This window comes from Miniopterus schreibersii (genome assembly GCF_964146895.1).
Source record: "Miniopterus schreibersii genome assembly, chromosome: 2".
Classification (NCBI taxonomy): Eukaryota; Metazoa; Chordata; class Mammalia; order Chiroptera; family Miniopteridae; genus Miniopterus; species Miniopterus schreibersii.
The window spans coordinates 104,565,500-104,587,208 of NC_138102.1; the positions used below are offsets into that span (position 1 = coordinate 104,565,500).

The 21,709-nt window shown below is 47.7% G+C and overlaps 1 protein-coding gene across 1 annotated transcript in view; it reads right to left on the reverse strand.

The window, feature by feature from the left end:
• CACNA1C (calcium voltage-gated channel subunit alpha1 C) overlaps positions 1–21,709 on the reverse strand; it is a 590,073-nt gene that overhangs the window by 515,670 nt on the left and 52,694 nt on the right. The window contains exons 2-3 of the mRNA XM_081130589.1: positions 15,793–16,123; positions 11,241–11,346 (exon numbers count right to left, since the gene is read on the reverse strand). Coding sequence (XP_080986715.1) covers positions 11,241–11,346; positions 15,793–16,123 — 437 coding nt within the window. The remainder of the gene's footprint in view (positions 1–11,240; positions 11,347–15,792; positions 16,124–21,709) is intronic.

The window sequence follows — 21,709 nt, forward strand, 5'->3', positions numbered from 1 at the left end:
CAGCTCATGAGGTCTGCTCGCAGACACAGCCACCCTTCCTTACTCTCAATGTCTGACCCTGTTCCTAAGGGCTCAAAGACAGTGGGGAGAGAGCCTTTCCCAGGCCACATTTCAGCTATACTCAGCTGTGCCAGAGTTAAACTAGACCCAAAGAAAAAACAGTGTGCTCCCTGAGTGAGGGGATGGTTAGTTCCAGGCCTTCACACAGCCAAGGGGAGGATGGCTGTCCCCTCGCCTGGCTTTCCCAGGCTCCAGCAGCCCAGCTCAGCTCTCAGCAGCAAGCAGGGTATGGCCACACCACTCACATCCATCTCGGAAAGGTCAGGAACTAAATTTGGAGCTTGGATTTTAGTTCTTTTGCATCTCTAAGTTATCTTGAGAGGAGGCTGAGGGAAAAGGTTCACAGAGAAAGGAACATGCCAGAAAGAAAAGAGTAAACAAGTCAGAGGGAGAATATATCTGTCTAGCTTTAACAACAGTAATAATAGTTATTGTGATAATGCAGCTACATTTATATGGCACTTTGCATGTTCCAGAGCATTTATACATATCCTCTCATTTGAACCTTTCTGTGACTGTGAGAGAGAACATATCTTCATTTCACACCCAAGAAATCTAAAGTCTGGGGAAGTGAAATGACAAGGCCAGGCCACAGTCAGTGGCTGACTGGGTGCTAGCACCCAGAACCATGATTCCCGGCTCAGGCTCTCTCACTGCCCATCATGCCACCCTGTGGTCTAGGCCAGGGCTCTACAATGTCTTCAAGCAGTTAAGGGCACAGGCACGGAGCAGACCCCATGAGGTCTTACACCATGAAAGGGACATGGCTCTCACCTGAGGCTGGGTGCCATCGAGTTCCCCCACATCTGATGCTCCTAGCCCTACCATTAGACGGTACTGGCTGGGGTTCCAAGAGAGCCCCAAGCTCAAACGTGGGCCCAGGTAGCTCCCAGGACCTGCTTCTAATAACTCAGTCCCCAAGAAGGTCATTCAGGTTTTAAGCTTATCTCAGGAAGTTAGGCTGATTCTGGGTTCCCCAACCCAACCAAAGGTTCTCATCTATTTAGGAGGAGGCCTGGGACCTATTTGGCTGAAGATCTTAGCTAATGTGAATCAGTGGACCCTGGGAAAATAGGAACCTCAAAGCCTAGACTCCCACTCAGACAGCAGCAGATAGAAATGAGCCTCCTCCTCACCCACCTCCCATACTTTCCAAATGGCACTGACTAGGGGCTCTGGGGCCACACCCCTAAGACTTTCCAAAATGAAAACAATCTGAGGCCTTCATCCCCTACGTTCAGTGTGGCACTTCCTTTGGCAGCCCTTGGCAAGGAGATCATCGCACGTTACATACATGTTAGTCAAGATCCCAGTAATTAAAAGGCCATATTCTAAGCAAAATACTCCTCCCTTATAGACTTTAGGAAGGTCGCACAGCATAGTACTTAAGGGCACACAGACTGAGGAGCCACACACCTGGGCTGGAATCCCAGTTCTACCAAATCATAGCTGAGTGGCCTGGGGCAAGTCAGCTCACTTCTCTGTGCCTCATTTTCCTCATCTTTAAAACAGGGCTGTTGAGAGAACTAAATGAGTTAACACTGTGACACACTTAGAACAGTGCCAACAATGTACATATAAGCACCATAAGTGTGAATGTTAATGCTGCTATTATCATTAGTTGGAAGGGCACTAATCGAACTATGTCAATCATACAAAAACCAGTATGAACAAAGGGATTAAGGGGGGGCTTCTGAGAAGCTAAAATCAATGTCATAAACTCCATAAATTAAAGCTAATGCACTTTATTCATAAGTGTGTCTCTTCAATCAGAATCTATTTACTCTTTTTTTTTTCTCTCTTTAGAACGTATTTACTCTTGCTTTGCACATAACTATAATGGATTTGGTCACCTGGTTTCCAAGCCCACAGAAGAGAGAGAGCAGCAAATTAAAAGGGTCAGTACTGGCACAGGCAGACCCTCCAGGTGGTGTATGACTATCGTGTCTAGTGTGCAGGAACCGTCTGGAGGTGCTCTGCACTCCCAGCGGCCTCCCAGTATTACAGAAGGTTCGACGATTGAAATTTCTAATGATTGTTCAGTCCTAGGAAAAGTATGAAATGTGTTCAGAAATTTTCTTTTAATGATTCGGGGATATGTATTTTATATTCTAGAAAGACTTTCTTCAAATGTACTCAAATTAAAAGGAGCTTAGACATGAAGGGATTTCCATTACATAGAGTGTGACTATATATGGAACATTTCCCCCCAAAAATTAATACAGATGGGTACCAATGGAGCAAGAGGAATCACCATACTTAGACTTCAAAGCATTGTCTCCTCTCACCCCACCTGCTTGGCAAAGGCGGAGCAGACAATGTGTTCTCTGAAATATTTAATGAGGAAACACTGAGTCAAACCAATGCCGCAGGTCCTCTAAGGACTTTTGCCAATTAGATAGAGCACAACTCTTATCAGAGAGTTTGCCTTCCTCTGGAACACCAAGCTCATTCTGCAGCTGACCTGGTGGGCACTGCTGGCCTTCTTTGCTGCACTGGCCTTGCAACCTTCCCTACTGTGCTCCCAGCTCTGTCTTCTGTCCTACGGAATCAGTCGTTGGGGATGAGTTTTCTCCTGTCTCTGGTTGTAACCCACTGCATTACTATAGCACACTTACCACAGTGTGTTCCAAAGAATACCATTCCCCAAGCTGCCTGTGACAGGGAGGGCTGAGAAGGTGACGCATGCCCTGCCCAGTCCAGGAAGCCCAGGCACCTTCACACACAGGGGCAGCTACAGCACGCTGGTCAAGAACATACACCTGGATAGAATTGCCTACATCGACGTGACAGTCGTGTCACTTCACAGCTATGTTTTACAGGGCAAATTACATCACTCCTCTCTGAGCTTCAGTGTCCTCACCTGTGTATAACAGTATCTGTTTCATGGGGTTATGACAGGCTTAACTGCATTAATATACACAAAGCATGTAGGACAGAATCTGCACACAGAAAAAACTCATAAATCGTGCTAAAGATTCTGAGAAGCCTCACAATAAAGTAATTTGTTTAACTTTGGTTACCTCAGCATTTACCAAATTTATTTTGCAACAGAACCAAGTTTGTTTTTTTAATACCTATTACTCCCTACAACAGTGTGCTGACTCTCTGAGACATTTTCACATCTACCTCGCTCTGTGCTCACAGCAACCCTCCGTATGCCAGAGAACAGAGCCAACAGTCGAAGAAACGGCATCATACAATCCTGAGTTCCAGTTACAGCTCTGTCACTCATTCGCCAAGTCACTTTACGTCTCTGGGATACTGTATCCTCATCTGAAATAAAGGCTCACTGCCTGGCAGGGTTCACTCATTCACCCATTAATTTGTGCAGCACATGTTTATAAGAGCCTGGCATGCGCCAGTGACTGCTCAAGACCCTGGGAGCACAGCAGTGAACCATGGGGGTGAATTCTCTACCCTCAAGTAAATAAATAAAGAGATAATATAATTTATTGTTGTGGGCATTAGAAATACTGTATGCAAAGCACTGGCACCTGGTAGTCACTCAATAACGGTAATTACTATGACTAAGCAGGCTTTCTTACTCCCACTTGCCAGAAGAGACACAAATAGAAAGGTTAAGCGACTGACCTAAAACCACACATTGCAGGTCTTGCTTCCTAGGTCGGCCCCTGGCTCCAGAATGGCTGTTAAGACATTCTCATTCCCAGGTCCCACTCAGGCCAGTCCAACCAGAATCCCAGAGGCGAGATCTTACTCAGTTTTCTCAACCTACAATGTCAACCTAATTCTCTCATCTAAAGACACTCGACTGCTGCCTCTCCCCATCTCACCACCCAGCAGAGAGAATTAGCGTATGATACAATAGCCATGTGGCTTATTATCTGTTAGTGTATTTTATAACCCTCGTATTTCTGTAATGTGTGCGTGCCTGGTGCATTAGGATGATACATACAAGAGAGCAATAATAAATCTCGTTTTGTTATGATCATTATAGTTGATGCATGAAAGCCCCACAAAGACTTCTCGCTCTTAGGCAAACCTGATGATAAAAGAAATCACAACTCACAGCAGGAAGATTAGGGGCACCCCAACTGGCATTTTTATTCGTCAGAGACTCTGACTTGAAGCCACATATACTTCTCAGAGCCTGGTAGACAGGCCTCAGACTCATCTCAAAACTCATGGTAGTCAAAATGCAGGACCCCTTGGGAGGGTCTTCAATCCAGCACCTCCTGGGAATGGGGGAACCTCATCTTCACAGTGCCTCAGGCACACCCCAGCTCCCTGCCCTAGGAGCAGGGTTGTTCCAGGCACAAAACACCTGTGGGGGAGGGGGGAGGGGGAGGGAGAGGGTCCCCACAGGCCACCCAGGACTCTCCCTTCAGGCTCATTTTTCACCACAAATACATGTTTGCTTCCCTCCCCATGTAGCAGTGAGACAACAAGGGTGAGGCCTGCACAGACACACGCCAGTCTTGCTGGATTAGAGTTGCCAGAAACAAGAGCTTGTGGGTCTCCTCTCCCACCCTCTGAGGCAAAAGCTAGTCTGAAGTGCCACTGATCCTGACTTAGCCTCAGGAACCAGGCAGAGGGGCTGGGCTTTGAGTTCTGAAAGACAGCACATGTTTGCCTGTGCCAGGCATTTTTCTAAGCATTTTACCTCTGTCAACTCATTTAATCCTCACAACCTAACTATAATGTCCCTCTTATTTACTGCCCCAATTTCACAGCAAAAAAAAAAAAAAAAAATGGGGAAACCTGACATCCTGCCTCCTTCCTAGACCCCAATGAACTCATTCCCCTGGAGCTCTCTCCTCTCACATGCCTAAGAAGAAAAGCCAACCCCAAAACGACTCCTTCCCTTCTCTTCACCTCCACTTAAAGCCTGGGTCTTGATCAGAAGTACACAGCACTGTTCTCTGTACAAGGTCAAACGCCAAATATATTCTCTTACTATTTCACGCAAGCCCAGCCTTTGTGGACTTCGGGGTTTGCAGAGAACTGGAGCTTTCCACACACAATGAGGTCGCTCTGCTCACAGAGGTTGTTCAACAAACATCATACAATTTACGCCCGGGTACCAGCTATTGGTAGAATGCGTTTGCAGCTGCTATTATATTATAAATGATGTACTGCATAGTAGGTGGCATTGCCAATAACAAGACTGTGAATAATAGAGAAAGAAACATCATGTCACAGTCCAGTGTGAGTTTCATTATGCCTCACTAGCGCGAGGGAAAGAACAAAGATGATGGATTTGGGTGCAAAAGCATATGTTAGATGGAGCATAAAACAGACTTTTATGTAAATAATGAGAAAAATATCTTTTAAAATTCTATACTCAAATATTTTCACCAGAAAACACAGAAAGAGAAGAAAGCAAGTGCTAGAAAAATAAATGGGGGTTATATTAAGTAGGTAGAAGAAAGGAGAGGGCTGTGAGAGAAAAGTGTGAGCCAAGGTAAGGACAGATGTGAATCTGCAAGTGTGTGTGAAGACTCTTTCCTAATTCCGGTGTGTGAGTGTGCTTTGCTAAATAGATTATTCTTGAACCCAATAGAGTGGGAAACCTCTGGGCAGCTGACACACCTCACCTTTCTCCTGGAGAGAGCAGTGGATAGATAACAGCAGACTGGAGACAGCAAGCTGAAGGTGGACACAATGGCTACATTTTAGGTCACTACTCAAAGAGCGGTCCTCGATCCCGGCATCAGGTGAGCCAGTGGAGCCTGTTAACAATGCAGACTGGCAGTGCCCGCCCGAGAGTCAGAATGGAAAGCTCTGAGGACAGGGCCTAGGAACTCTCCATATGACTCTTGTGCACTGAGGTTTGAGAACCACCGCTGTTGGTGCATCGTCATCTCTCCTCTGCTATTTCTCAGAGCAGAACTTTGAAATAGCGATTATTTTTAAAAATATAAAAGTACTATAAAAGCAATGGGGGAGTTCTAAAGTTTCATTTTAGGGGTACTTAAATGGCTTTGGGCCACATTCTGGCATGACAAGACAAATGTTTCAGTCACTGAAGCATTATTAATAAGCAGTCATGACGCACCTACTATTCCAGGGCCTCGCTGAGGCTACAAAAGCAGATGAACACCCTCTCATCCTAGGCCGAGCCAAACCCAGCTCCTCCTCATAGTCAGGCCAATCCTCCTGTAAGCGACCTTGAGTTGTCATAAAGACAAGTCTGAATTAGCAACCAGTCCCTCTGCTGTACTGTTAAATACTCGGTTCCCTTAGCCTCTAAGGGTCCATGCTCTCAGATTTCCCCTCCTAGCTCTCAGGCCAGCCCTTCCTTATGCCCTTTATTGGCTCCTCTTCCTCCACCCACTCTGCATACATCAGTGCTCTTGGGGTTCCAGCCATGGGGGTCACCTCCTCTCACTCTCCACCAAGTCTCTCTCTTCAGCATGAACTGTCTCGTGAGCTCCTGACCTGTATCTACTGATTATTGGACATTTCTATCTGCACATTCCATGGGTTCCTCACTTAACAAATCAAATCAAACCCCTCATTCCCTCCCCCTTAACTGTGACCTTTCACCTAAAGACCTTCTCCTGGCTAATGGCACCTGGTTACCCACATCACCATCCTGGGAGTCAGCTTTCTCCTTTGTCCACAACATCAAACTGGTCACAAGTCCAGGCAACATTATCTCCTAAATCCACCCCCCCCTTCTCCATCCCTGTTGTCACTATCATCTGTACTTCTGCAGTTTCCTTTTCTCATCACAAAGAGTGAGGCCTCCCTCTGGGCCGCAAGAGCACCCTTTCTAAAATACACCTCTGGACCCAGCACTCTCCTGCTTTGAAAATCTCCAGGGTCTCCTGATCACCTGCAGTTAAGCTCGACTATTGGCACAGGCCATAAGCTGGCTCTTCTCATTGACTGGAAACCAGTACTCAATCCTTTGGTCATAAAGGACACAACCACAGGATCTTTGCACACGTATGAACCTCAGCCTGAACTGCCCTTTTTGGTCTGGAAATCATGTCCTATTGTGAGATGCAATTCAAATGTATCCTCCTATGCGAAGCCTTCTCTCATGCCCTTCCCAGTAGCGAAAAAAATCAGTGCTTTCTCCCAACACCCAGACCCCTTATAAGACCATGTTTATTGTCGCTGTTAGATGCAAGTTCTGCCTCTTGAAGAATCCCAAACGTAGTCCTGGCTCTTGGCACAGACGTTTGCAAGACATTCTGGCACATACAACTGTACCAAGACCACACTGGGTACTTCATGGTCACTGTCTGCCTTATACTCTTCCCCAGAACCCTGTGAGAGAAAGGCCCCTCCATCTAACAGGCTGGAGAACTGAGGTCAAGAAAGACTCAAGCCCGGCCGGGCATGGCTCAGCAGTTGAGCGTTGACCTAGGATCCAGGCGATCGGGGTTCTATTCCCGGTCAGGGCACATGCCCGGGTTGCGGGATCGATCAATGACTCTCTCATAATTGATGTTTCTATCTCTCTCTCTCCTTCTCCTTTCGTCTCTCTGAAATCAATAAAGATATATTTAAAAAGAAAAAAGAAAGACTCAAGAACTTCCAATTAGATTCAGTTACAAAGTGGAGAAGCCAAGATTTGAACAGAAGTCAGCCCAACTCAAATTCTGTTCCATCCAGGAGGCCAGTAGCTCTCAAACCTGACTTACCATTAGCACCCCACCCACATCCACACCCACACCCACCAATGAGGAATTTTTTAAATGCATTCCTAGGCCATGTTGCAGAACTACTAAATGTGAATCAGAGCTACCAAAGCATAGGAGTCTGTATGGTTCAAGCTCTCCAGGTGGTTGTAACAATCACTGGTTTCAGAAGTCACTGCACTGGTCCCCAGGCCTCTCTACTGTAGAAAATGCTGGTTCAGGCCCCTGGGAAGAGCTTAGAGCTGGAGACATAAGTCCAGGAACAACCGACCTAGAAAGGGATGTAAAATTGTCGAAGTAGCTGGGCTCACCAAGGGCAGAGTATAGAAAGAGGAAAAAAAAAAATGGGCCAGGAGAGAACCCTGGTAAAATTTCCTATAGAAGAGGGAAAGAAGCTGGGAGAAACATGAAGAAATGGTGAGAGAAAGGAGACTTAATAGTAACTATGTACCAAAGCCAGGGGATAAAGGAGTTTTGCAAAGAAACATTTGATAGAGAGAAAGTGGAAGGTCAGGGCCCAGACCAAAACACTCGTGTTGGCTATGTCATGGACCAGAATAATATCCTGATCTATAAGTTGATGTGGGTTTTGCTTGGTTGTTTGTTTTAGCGGTTTTCTAATACTCCTTGACCAGTGTGGTCCCCAGATCCCGTCAGCGGCCTTCACTGCCACAGAGAAGGTAGGACACAGTGGAATAGCAGAGAACAGGAGTCAGATTGTGACTCTGAAGTTCAAGTGTAAGTAAGAGCATTGATGACAGTCTGGAAGACCACAGAAGGAGTCTATTGGGTGACTCTGTCCCAAATAAAGGCACATCTGTCCCAAGATGGCACACAGAAAAGTATCATCAAGGAAACAAAAGTGAGTGAGACCCTGAAGTGTGTCCTTGAAAAGGGCCCTTGGAATCTTCCCCGTTCCCTTAGTCCCAGAAGTGACTGGGAGATCTAGAGCTGGAGAGACCCCCCACCTGGGGACAAGAGACCATACTGCCTGCATGGATTGAAGACCAAGGCCCTGCTAGAAGGGACAGGCATTTTAACAATGTGGACTGACCATGCCAAGAGCCCCATGATACAGGGCCCTAGAGAAGTCCCAGAACTAAAGATGAGGTTTATGCCACTAGGCAAAATGAAGTCCCAAATCAGGCATTATGTTCAGTTACAGGAAAGTAACAATAAACTACATTTCTTTCCCTCCTGAATTTGCCAACTGAGATCCATATCTATTACATTCCAGAGATGGGGACAGAAGACAGAGAGCACAGAGCTGAGGAGAAAGCAAAATTGAACTGGCAGAGGTAGCAAATGCAGCCTCCTCCTCAAAAAAAAATTTTTTTCCGTTTGTATACATTTCCATCACAGGAAATTCATGGATAGAGCAAGCCAAATTAGGGCTCTGTGTGTGTGTGTGTGTGTGTTTCAGATGGACAAAACCTGAGCATGCTTCCTTAATTTAGTACATTACTGCCCAATCCATGGCTTGAAAGAGGTTGGAATTGCCTTAGCAACCAGAAGCCCCTTTTCAAACTCCCACACTCTCTTCTGCACCCCCAATTCCAGTGCAACATCACTGACAAAGTTCACTGGCTGCCCCCACCACCTCTCTCCCTCCACCTACCTAACCCTTCAGTTGGAAGGAATAGAGGAGCCAAAGGCAACAGAACCCTGCTGCCGAGAGGCCTTGACAAGCTTGGGCTTGCATGCTGGTGTTATTTTCTTAAAAAAGCAGCTTTCTTGAGGTATAATTTACACATCATAAAACTCACCCATTGTAAATATACGACTCAGTGATTTTTCATAAAGTTGTATGGTTGTGCAGCCATCACCACCATCTAGTTTTAGAGTACTTCCATCACTCTGTGGTGTGATTTTAAAAACCGTGGTTCTTCCAGCATTCTCCATACCTGGCAACCTCTCTCCAGCTCCACAGTAATGCAACAGGGCCCTTGCTCTCCAGCTGGCCCCTCTGCTTCCAGCGGCAGGGGGTTCATAGATCTGCCAGCCCCTGCTTCCTTCTGGTGCAGCTCCCCAGGTTGCCCTACTAATCCTCCCGGGAACTCTGGGGTATAGCTGTTACGGGGCCATCTCTGGAGCCTGAGACAAAACCAAACTCCTCTACCTACCTTCAGCACTACTTTGGCCTAGAGAAGACCCAAAGCTTCACTGGCTTCAGAACAACACATGGATTCTTTCTTTTTTTTTCAGTTGCAGATTAAGTGCCAAACTGCAGGGGTTTTGGACGACCATGGTGGGGAGAGGGTGTGGACACATAGAAAAGAAGTCAAACCACTGATGGAAGGAGTGCCTGCCTTTCCAGGGGCCATTTGGGAGATGCTTTGCTTATATTTATTTTGACACAGTAAAGATTTCTCGCCTGTAAAGAGACAAGGTCACACCTCAGAAGGCCACGTGGACTGCAGCTAATGCTCTGCCTGCTGACTCTGGCCATGTCATCACCCAATGCTCACTGGCCAGCTGTGGAACCTGTCCCCAACACAGGGCCCCAGCCAAGCCACAGAGCCTGGCTCATTGTGAACACCTTGCCCAATACGAAGTAGGGGCTAACCATAAAACTGGGAAATGGCAGAGAAGTTTAAAGCATGCATCAGATTTATTTGCTGAAGGGCCAAAGAAAATATCAAAGGTTAAAAAGCAAAAGAATTACACACATGATGTCATCAGCAGCCAGCAACAATGGAAAGGAGAACCTTGTAACCCCACAGCTTCTGTTAGAAACGATCTCATCGGACAGTCCAATCTTGCCAATTAAGGGAAGGTGCTGGCGACGTGGGAAGATGGGAACAAAGAAGTGAGGGCGTCTCTGCCGGGGGAGAGACAGGATTTTCCTGCATGCCCGTTGCAGAGGCATTCCCGTGTGCCCCAGTTTTGCCAACCGCATTCCAGAGCTCATTTCCTCCCATGCCCAGATGGAGCAAAGGCCTCTGTAATGACTTCACACTCAGCCAAAAGTAAACACTCCCCATGCTTTTTCCATGGACAAATTCTAACCCCAAACTGCCAACACCGGCCTCTCAGCAGTCCAAATGGAAAGCTGCCTTTCCCAAGAAAATAAAACCTTTTTAACTAAATAATATATCTTGGCTGCAAAAGCAAACTTTCCTAAAAGCTTCCTAGAAATTATTTATCACGCAACCATACTGCAGACCACCTGACCAAGCCCTACCAATGGACAGAGGCACCTAAATACAACGAATGGCCGGAGAGTGAAAGTCAGCTCCACAAACACCTGCCCTTTAATGCATGCCACATGTGGTAGCACGAACAGGACCCGCCACACACACGTGCACATGCACACACACACACAGAGCTCACTACCGCCTAGTTGGAATATCCTTTCTAAAATAGGCCGGGATAAGACGGGTGCTGGTTCGAATGAAGAGCAGAACAGCCATGAGTCCGCGTGCGGCGGTGCTGCTATACACGCCACACGCACGCCTCATGCATGTCTCACTGCTCTCCCACATTCCAGCTTGAACCCATGTGATCCGAGCCTGTCCTCCACCAAGGAAGAGAGGCACAGACGTGGGATGGTGGACTTACCAGGTTGGAATTGGTGGCGTTGGAGTCATCTTCTGGAAAGGGAATATAGATCGCTAAGGCCACACAATTGGCAAAAATAGTCAGTAAAATAATGATTTCAAATGGTCTGAGGAAGGGAGTTAAGGAAGTTAATGTTGCAGAAAGCACAAGTGAAACAAACATACATATATATTCTTAAATGAATCAAAGATTCATAAGAATTTTGTTTAAACAATACATTCCAAGCCCCTTGTATTCTGAAAAGAAACATATGCCTTTTTAAGTACTTCCAATGGGTCCCCGCCAAAATTTTTCCTAATATGTCAAAAGCAGTGGAGGCCAGTCGCGTGCCAGAGTAAACACAGATTTCTAAAAACTTTTTTCCCTTCTTTTATTTATTTAGATTGCATTGGACTTCATTTTCCCGCATGTGTGCTCAGGTTGCTTTTAAAGTGCAGGGCCTGCTCTAGTCAGGACGCAGTCCCCTGGGCACCCCTCTCCTTGTGGTTTCATGCTGCCACCCAGGGACTCAAGCATGGGAGGTGAGAGGCAGGACAGAGGCGGACTGAAGGCAAAAACTAGACTTTTAAGGTTTTTCATTTGGAATTTGGAGATTTTATTTTTAATCTTTTAATTTGAAGTCCAGAGTGCTTTTTTTTTTTTTGCTTTTTTTTTTTTTGCCTTCTCCCTATTCTGTGACACCTTCCAGAGAACCAGAAGGTGGCCAGGGCCTCAGGATGCCCAAGGCCATGGTAGCATGTGTACTGTGTTTCTAGGGTAAGACAGCCACCTTTCCTTTAAGGCACAGCTCCATGCAGAACATCTAAAACCTTTCCAGGCTGTGGGGGCCCTGGTTCCAGGGGCAAGGCTTACGTTCTAGGTCCTCTCCACCTTCCCTTCATATGTGCTGGGATCTAGCAGGACAAGCCACAGCCTACACACCAGCAGTAGTGCCCTCCCGGATTCTGTGCCTGGGCTTATTTATCGAAATATCAGGACAGGACACAACCTCAGGAGAAAAATAAGCTCATGTGATACTACCCCTTGTACCCTGCACCCACAATTAAAGGTCAAAAGGGGGAAGCTTCAGAGGAAGCTCCTAGTTTATGCTTTTCCAGCGCCACCTCCCCCAACCCCTGACACTATCAAGTTTTCAGCATGGCCCATGGGGTCTGACGGGGGGAAGAGGAAGAAGATGGAATTCCTGGGAGAAGGACTTGAAGCCTGTACTCATCAAGTTAACAAATCCTGAAGTAGGAAGAGACTTAAGGATCAGCCAGTCCAAACCTCTGAGGCCCAGAGAGCCCAAGAAACTTTCCCAAGACCCCACAGCAGATCCTGACCAGCCACGACTAAAACCCTGACCCCCTGACCTCTGAGTCCAGTGCCCATTCCCCTGCCATATATGGCCTCTGATGTCTGTTAACAGGCAACCCTGAGTCTGCAAGGAATCTTCGTAATTATCTAGTCTAGGCTTTCCAGCCAGTGTGCTGGTTATTGATCCTCCTTGGCCCTATGGGTGCAGCTGAGGGTCCATTTGCCAAGCATGCCTCATGAAGTTGCCATTTTCTTTGTGTCTTGATATCAAGAATAAAGCATGCACTGGGCCTGTCCAACCTCCCAGCTTGACAGACATAGAAAATAAATAACATCTCCTAGCTGGGAAATAGCAGAGCCAGGACCAGAACCAGGCCTACTGACTCATCTTTTCCAACATGCCTGTTGCCCCTTGAGCTGGCCAAGGAACAAGTGATGATGATGGTGATGTTGATGATGACAACGGTGGTGGCAACAGTGAGGACACAGCTAACATTTCTTGGGAGCTTACTCTGTGCCAGGCACTGTTCTAACTGCTCTACACAAACACCCTAAGTGGAATGTACAATTATTATCCCCGCTTCTAAGTGAAACGTTAAAGGTAAACGTGTCCAAGGTCACAGAGATCGTGGAAGGATGGGCTTCAAACCCAGGAAGCCTGTTTCCAGAGTCTGGGTTTGTAAGAACAACTCTGCACTGACCTATCCTGAAGTTAGCCTGAGGCATTTAAGGAAGTTAGTTCTTTTAGGCTTCCTACACATTCCTCTTCCCTCCTAGCCCTTCCCCACCTGCTTAGGAAAGTGACATTCAGCCCAAAGGCTGGTCAGTTTCATTCCCATCATCTGATCCTCTGTGCTCCCCAACCAGGGCAAGGGCACATTAACTCAACTAGGCCAGACCTCACACATCCAGTCCTCAAAATGTCAGCTTGGTCCCTCCACCAAAGTGGGGGAGGGCTACACTTGGGATGTTTCTTGCACTGTTAAGTTTCACCTCCTCCCCTATCCAGGCTATCCATCTATCATCTTGTGCTAAAAGTACTGGCTAAACCTGGGGAAGATTATGAGTAAAAAAACAAATCAGGCAGATAAGAAAAGCCATCAGCAGCAGAGGACTGGGTAAGCCCTGGAAGTGTTCTGTGTCACCCTGATACAACCAGATCATTTTTTAAACTGCCTTGTCTTCTTAATGGCAGCATCAGATTCCACTCTTTCAAGAGCATTGACTGACTAGTATACCAGACCATCTCCTTACCTGACACCTACCCTTCAAAGGCAATCTGGGATGCCACCCAACCAGCCTGCCCAGGCTGGGTCTCCTTCCTCTCCTGTGGATGGAGGACATATTCCTTAGGAGAGTGGCTACAGCATCCCTCTGCCCAAGTGTGTGTGGGGGTGCAGTACAATGAGATGGCTGAGGCCCACAATTGGCACCCTGGAACCTGATCACTCTTCCCCCACCTACCCTGTGTATTACTGTCACCTCCCCTCTCTCCCCTTCTTCCCAGGCTTTGTATGTCACCGGCATCAAGAACCCATCCATCTCAGGAGGTTAACTAGTACTCACTGAACATGTCTCCTAAGGTAGATTTTCTGAGCATGCTTCCACATGTACAGATTCTACAGCCCTAATACTTTGGGAGGTGACTACGGTTATTACCTGTTAGATATGAGGAAACTAAAGCTCTGGGGGTTCAGGTGGCCACAATAGGATGGGTGTTCAAGGCCCCAGATCCAAGTCCTAGTGGGGCAGGATGGTGTCCCCTGAATATCCGCCCTATTACTTCTCTTCTGTGCTATGGGTGTATGGGGTGTAGGAAGTACATGGATTTGGGAATTGGGGAGCCTGGGTTTGAAACCCTGCTGTCAGTTGCCAGCTGTGTGATCTGGGCACATTTTGCAGCTTCTCCAGGCCTCAGTGCCCCCTCTCTAGGGAAGCCTGACATTCAGGGCCCCCAGCCTCCCACTCCATAATTCTGAGTGAATAGCTATGACAGTGGCCTGCAGGGGCCACCCAAAGCCGAGCCTCTTGCCCAGTCATCTGAGAACCAGGACCACGCTTGGCCACTCAGCACATACTGGCCAGCTCTGGAGCAGCCACTTGGCTTGAACTGCATTCTCTTAAAGTTACTTTTGAGTTGAGGGGTTCAGACATTTATGGAACTAACACATCTTGCTGAACACAAACTTTCTTCTCTCCCTGAGTCATCTTCTTTGGGCTTTCAACCACTACCTAAGACTTCTAAATCTTTCCATAGAAACTCATGGATGAAACCCAACACTCCCATCCTGAACCTTCAGAGCCATGAGAGCCCTGTCTGAATGAATTATTATTATAAAAATGCCCAACACTAAGTATCAGGGTTCTAGTCCTGTCTGTCACTGACTGTATGACCTGAGAGTCACTCCTGTGGGGCTCAATGTCATCATTAGGGAAAGTCAGGGGTGGACCTACTGATCTTTAAGGTCCTTTCCATCTCTACCTACAATTCCTATGATGTCAAGAGGGCTGTAATTCCACAGTGAGAGCCCAACCTTTCAAAGCCATTGTCTCAAGGACCCAGCCACTGGTTTCCATACAAAGTGGATTTCTGTTTAATACTACAGGCCAGTGTTCACTTTGGCTACACATTAGAATCACCTAGAGAATTTTAAAATACGCCTGGGTGGTACTCAGGAACCTGTATTTTGTTACCGCTTTCCAGGTGATGCTAAGGTGCAGTCAAAGCTGAGAACCACTGCTCTGAGACCTTGAACCAAGAGCTAGAGTCACTGCGCACCCCTGTCGTGCATTTCCTAGGCTCCTTCACCCTAGGGAGAGGAAGGTCATGAAACTATGCCAGAGCCATGACATGGGAGGAAAAGAAGGTTCTGGATAAGTAGCATGAAACCACTATTAACCCAACATCTGGGTCCCGGGGCAAGCTCAGCTAGGTAAGATGGTAGGTCATGACCTCTTACGCTTATTTTCTCAAATGTTGCTTATTACATGAAAGAAACACACACCCGGGGAGCCCGTTATATAGGCAGAATCCTAGGCCCTATCCCCAGAGATTCTGACTCATCACGTGTGGAGCGGCGCCCGGAACTCTGCCCGTAACAGTGCCCCAGCAGATGCAGGAGGTCTGACAGCTGCTTTATAGGCTCATCAGGGACAACAAAGCCCACCGGCGGGCAGGTGTTGGGGCCCTGGTAAGATGGTATGTCATGCCCTACTGGGGCTGCCAGGGACACACAGCCCGGCCAGACCAGGACACAAAGGATATTTCCACTCGACGATGCTGATGCACGCCCTCCGGATGGGGTTCTTCAGCGTCAGGCAGAGCAGGGCGCGAGGCGGGCGTGTGGCCGTGGTGCTGCCCTGCTTCTTGGGCTTCCCATACTGCTGCCGCTTCCGCTGCGTGGAGCTGACCGTGGAGATGGTCGCGTTGCCAGCGCTTCCCATCAGCTTGGCCTGCCGGGCCGCATCAATGGCCGCCTGCCAGGACAGGGCCGCCCCCGGGGTGGGGATGTGCTCGGGGGCGAGCCCTGCTGCTGCATTGGCATTCATGTTGGCATGAGCTGGGCGTGGGCTCCCATAGTTGGAACCTGCAGGAGAAGAGGGCAGAGGACAACAGTCACCAGGGAGAATGCAGGACACCTTGTGATACACTTTGGATCCTAGACCCACAATTGCTTAAAAACCTAATTCCAAACTATTGCAGTCTGGAGGGGGCACATGGAAACACTAATGTGTGATGCTGGGAAAAGTCAGGAAATCTGCTCTAGTCCTGGTTCAGCTGTGTGACCTTGCATATGTCACTCCCCCTCTCTAGTCTCATTGCGTCATTTTAAGCAGACATGACATGAGATGTGTGTATGACAACATATATGAACTTCAGAAACAGCGCTAAAGAAAGGCAGGATACAAACAAAGACAAATACAAAATGCAATATATGCAAATTAAAATATATTTATATAAGAACATAAATAAAATGATATTCATTAAAGAGAACAAAATGATTGTTTAAGGAAGGTGAGGAGGAAAATGGGAGTGGGATATGGAGATAAAAAGAAAAATGAATGAATGAATGAATGAATGAATGAATGAATGAAGTGAATAAGAGAGCCATTGCATGAATCGATAATGAAAAACACACAATGAATTCAAGAGTATGCTTCACTCAAATCTCTTCACCTGAGTTCCAAAAAATAAAAATAAAAATAATAAAATGAAGGAGTTGGACCAAAGTAAGGTTACATCCAGATACCTCCAACCTATCAGGACACTGAGTGCTGGTTTAATAGGAGGGGGGTAGGGGGCTGTGATGGTTTTAAATCAGGCTAGTCAATCTTTTGACATCCACCTCCCATTGAGAAACAGGATCTATTCGCCCTTCTCCCAAAATGGGTTTGGCTTTTGGTGAGTTTTGACCAATAAAGTACAGCAGAAGTGATGGTAATGCTGCATTCACCCACCTCTCTCTGGATGCTGGCCCTGGGGGAAGCCAAACACCCCAAGAGGTAGCCTGGTTGTCCTGAGGCTGCTATGAAGAAGCCCACCAGCCCTACATAGAGAGACTGAACACAGAGGGACAGATCCCCAGCCAGCCCCCAGCTGCCCTGGTCACCATTTGGCTGCAATGGCATGAGACACCCCAAGCCAGAACCACCTAGCCAAGCCCTTCCTGTGGCAGGTTGTCAGGGTGGAATAGAGGGACACTGCAGGAAGGAAGCCTGAGTAGGAACCAGTGAAGTCCAAAGTAGGGACACCTGCAGTGCACTGGTTTAATGGCAACTGGAGCCTTCAAAACTGTCCCTAAGACACCATACATACTTAGTCTGGTCAGCCTGGTGCCTCCCCCAGAATCCTACAAGGTTTGCCAAGTAATCAGTCCAGGCTGAGCCTAAACCTGAATGCCCCAGAAGAGACGCATGACCTTGAGATCTGTCAACTGGCCAGGTGCATCAGGATTAAGAGCAGCTGCAGGGAATGGGGTGCTACTGTGGGCAGAGAGCCTGGCATCTGGATGCCATCCATGTCAGTTGCCTGAAAGACTGTAGCTGGAGCAGGCAGACTAGATGCATGTACATCACTTCCAATCCCCTCACTGTGATCCTCCCCTCTGCTCAGCGTACATAAGGTCCTTCCAGGGAAGCTGCTGAGCCCAGAAATAGATACCCAGTGGAGTCCTTACCTCTCCTCACTGCAACTCACCAGGATTCAGATGAACACTTGGTACCTTGCCAGCCACCTCTCCCCAGCTCTTATCTGGTGCTGATTCTTCTACTTTTAACTTTAAGATAATCTTTGCTCCCAGTGTGACCTGCTGTCTGGACCCTATCATTCCTACCACCAGCCCTGTTCTCCACAGGAACCAATTCAGAGATGAGCACATGACCCAGCTCAGCCAGTGAGAACATTTTTACCCACAGAAGGTCTGTCCTAGAGACAGACTCTAACAACCTCACTGGGCTCCTGCATCCAGCCGTGCCTGATGCTAGCCTTACCCTGAGCTTTCTGATTTTAGTACTTAAGTAACTTAGCTTAAGCTAATTTGAACTGGGTTTCTGTCCCTGACAACCAAAAAAGGTCCAACAAATATGCTTGCTCAGTGCCACAATTTTTCACCTTGCTGGGGTGTCATTTCTGCCAGATTCCAAAGCCTATGTCCTTTCCATCATCACACCAGTGACAAACAAAAAGTTTGCATTCTTATGCCAACTGACTGGCCTCACTGTCCAAACTGCTGTACCTAAAGGATTCTGAGACTTTTCTGAGTACAACAGGAAAGCATATCATGACAGATTAGTGATGTCTGCATGGGCACCAAGGGTAGGGAATAGTATCACAGATGCCACGTATTTACCACCCTGTATGATACCAAGATGAGCACATCAGGTCTTCTTTAGTACCAGCTGGTCTACTGACTTCTTGTCCCCTGACAGTTGCCTCCTGCACTATTGCCATCTGGTCCCTGTAGCATTAGAGCCCCCCTACCCCTAAAGCCTAGAAAATTGCCTCTTCGCTATACTCAATCGATGGCTATATTCTCAACATGATGCTGACTCCCTTCTCACCATATATTCCCTTCACCCTCTGCCTTTCCTCTGTCCCAGCTGCTCCAGGCAGCTGCCGCACCCTCAGGGGTAAAGTATGTTAACCAGAATGTCAGAATCATGGAGAACCCAACACTTTCTAGAAGTATCTTCTCTCACATAGCTCCCTGCCCTCACGGCATGGAACCTAAGCATAAAGCTAGAAGACCCCAATAAGGCTGGGCCTTCACCTGTCTTATAAGATCCCAGAGAAAAATATTAGAAGAGAGGATTTAAATTAATAAAGGCACCTGAAGCAAGAGAACTGCTTTAACAACCAGCAAGCACGAGTATCTCCATTTAACACATAAGAAAACAAAGGAGCGTATGACTCATTAAAGGTCACAAAGTGAGACAATGGAAGATTTCTGCAGCGCACACAGGACTCACAGTTAAATGCTAGACTACACTCCGCCTCCTCAGATCTCACACACAGTCCACAGGCATGCACACGTGCGTGCTCACATATGTGGCCACAGCAAAGCACACACTGCCTACTGGTTTATGGGCCTTGAGGTTGAAGGTTCTGACCCCAAGAACATCCTTTATGTTTACATGATCTTCACAGGACAACATTCACTACATGAACAGCCCCATTAGTAACCCAGGGAACCTTTGAGATGGATCAAAATGGAAGGTGTCCCTGTTCCTATTTGCTGCATTGGCGTGACTGGGCCCAACCTCATTTCTTATCTTACCAGGTTCACCAGATTGGGCTGCAACTGTTCAATTTGAGGTACATCATTTTTCCTTCCTAGGCTCTCTGTTTGGCATTGACGATGCTTAACAGACTATTTTATTCCTGGACTGACTTCTCTTCCCTCACCTACATGAAAGCAGCCATGTCTCCATGCCGCCAGCCTTTCCAGACCCCAATTCTCTCCTGCAAGCCCTCAACAATTCACACCTTTCTCCTGTCTTCACAATCTAACCTTTGTACTCACCCTCAAGCATTGTTAATCACCCTCCCTCACACCACTTGCCAGTTCCAAAAACCAAGGAGTGTTTGGACAACGTTTGGAAAGAAGGCAGGAGGCACCAGAATGAGAGCACATCCATCACCTTGGAAAGGCTGTATGGGGGGGTGTGGAGACCACGGCATCTGAGAGCTAAATGGCCGCTGGTTTTGAAAGCCATGCCTTGGGAGGCTGCCTTATGAGCCACCCTGCACCACGGGTGACCTCATTCACATTGTGAACCGTTCCCAGAGCACAAGGACCTCTCTGGAGCACACCATCTGGAGAAAGCACATACGAATAAGCCCGTGGGGAAAAGTGGAATGTCAACCTCTTCCCAGCTGGAAGACAAGAAAACAGCCTTCAGTATTTTGGTCCTGGCAGCTGTGAATGTTGCCATAGCCCAGTGACATGACTAAGGGCACTGCCACACAAAGCCACATACAGGTGAGGCAGGTGTGGCCCCTCGAAGCTCCTCCACTAGGGCTCTACTCCAAGGCCCAGCTTGGTCGCCCCTTCTCCAAGCAATTTCCCCCACCCAGACTGGAGGCTCTATGAGTACTGCCAGGTCCCCCACGACAAGGGGTCACAATTCCCCAAGAATCCCAGGAATGGAAAATCTCCATCTTGGGCTCAACATTTTTTAATCCAAAGCAGTGCCATGGAGGAAAGGCAGGCAGTATTGTGTCCCCGGTGGCTTTTGTTAGCACAAAATAAGCCATCAATGCAGAGACCAATTTTCAAATTATGAAGCTGATTCAAAGCTCTGACTCCTGGTTGCCAGCTGAAAGGATGCCACTATTTAAGTCTGCTCTGGCTCCTGCCTTACTAGAGTATTTCCACTGCTGCTCTCGTCCCTGAATGAGCCCCAGAGCAGCAGCTCAGCAAATCAGGCCACACAAACAGGTGGGTGCCCACAGCAGTGATCTCTTCCTCATACATAAGAAAATGACTCCCATTTGTCAAATGGCAGAGCCTGCCTGAAGACAGCAGCAGCTCCCTCCTCCTGCACGCAGTAGCTGCTGCTTCTCCAAGGGAATAAGACGAGAGCAAGACCCCAGCACGAACTGGTCAGCTGCAGGTCATTCCGCTGTGCAAGGTCCATGGAGGAGTCCAAGTCAGGAGGCAGTGGCTATGCTTCCTCGGTGCCTACTCCTCCACCTCCGGGGGGCAAGGTGTGGTGCTGGGGACCTAGAAGGTGGTCAATGATGAAAAGGTTGATTTCTTCCCTCCCCTTTAATCCATCTCTACCCACGAACCTGGTCCAGGGCCACATGCCATAAGATGCTCAGTATCTGTTTGCTAATGACTTTATTGACAGTGATAACATGATAAAGATGAAGGTGGACAACAGGAAACTTCAGCAGCACTGTTGGAGTTGGCCTGTCTGTGCTCTAAGGCATGGGCTTGTTCAGGCCCTTACGCTTACTTCCTTTACGTGGTACTGGGGGAGGATATCTGAGGGAAGGGGCTGTGAACAATGACTCCACCTCCCTTGCCACCTCCCCCGTGCAAGCCACCATCCATTTCTTCCCCTGAATGTTGAAGTAGCCCCCTGGCATTTCTCTCATTTCTCTTGCCTATCCCTAATCCAATCTCCATGCAGCAGCCAAAGTGACCTTTTAGGGGGAAAAATCATAAATCAGGCCTGTCATTCTCCTATTTAACTCTCTTCAAAAATCCAGAGTCTACATGATTTATGAAGCCTGCATAGGTTGGGTCTGGCCTGCTTCTCTGAGCTCATTTCACTGGTCTCTTGGCCCAGTCCCACGCACTCCTGACATACTGGCCTCACTTCACCCCTGAGAAATGCTCAGCTCTTGTCTACCATAGTACCTTTGCACATGCCTATCATGTTGCTCCCTCTGCTCTTTGCTTGGTGATCCCTCTTCCACTTCAGGTTGGGGCTTAAGTGATTCCTTCACAAAACCTCCAACCCTGGTTCCCCAATCTCAAGAAACAGAGCCCAAACACTAGCTGCCAGTGTGCTTCCCATCTCCCTGCCTCCACACTGTCCTTCAACAGAGATCCCAAACCCCCGGCACCATAAAGGGAACCCCAATTAGGCATGTGTGTGGAAAAAGGCACAGGGCTACAGGCCTGCTTCAACAGCACGGCCTCCTGCTTTAGCCTTAGTAT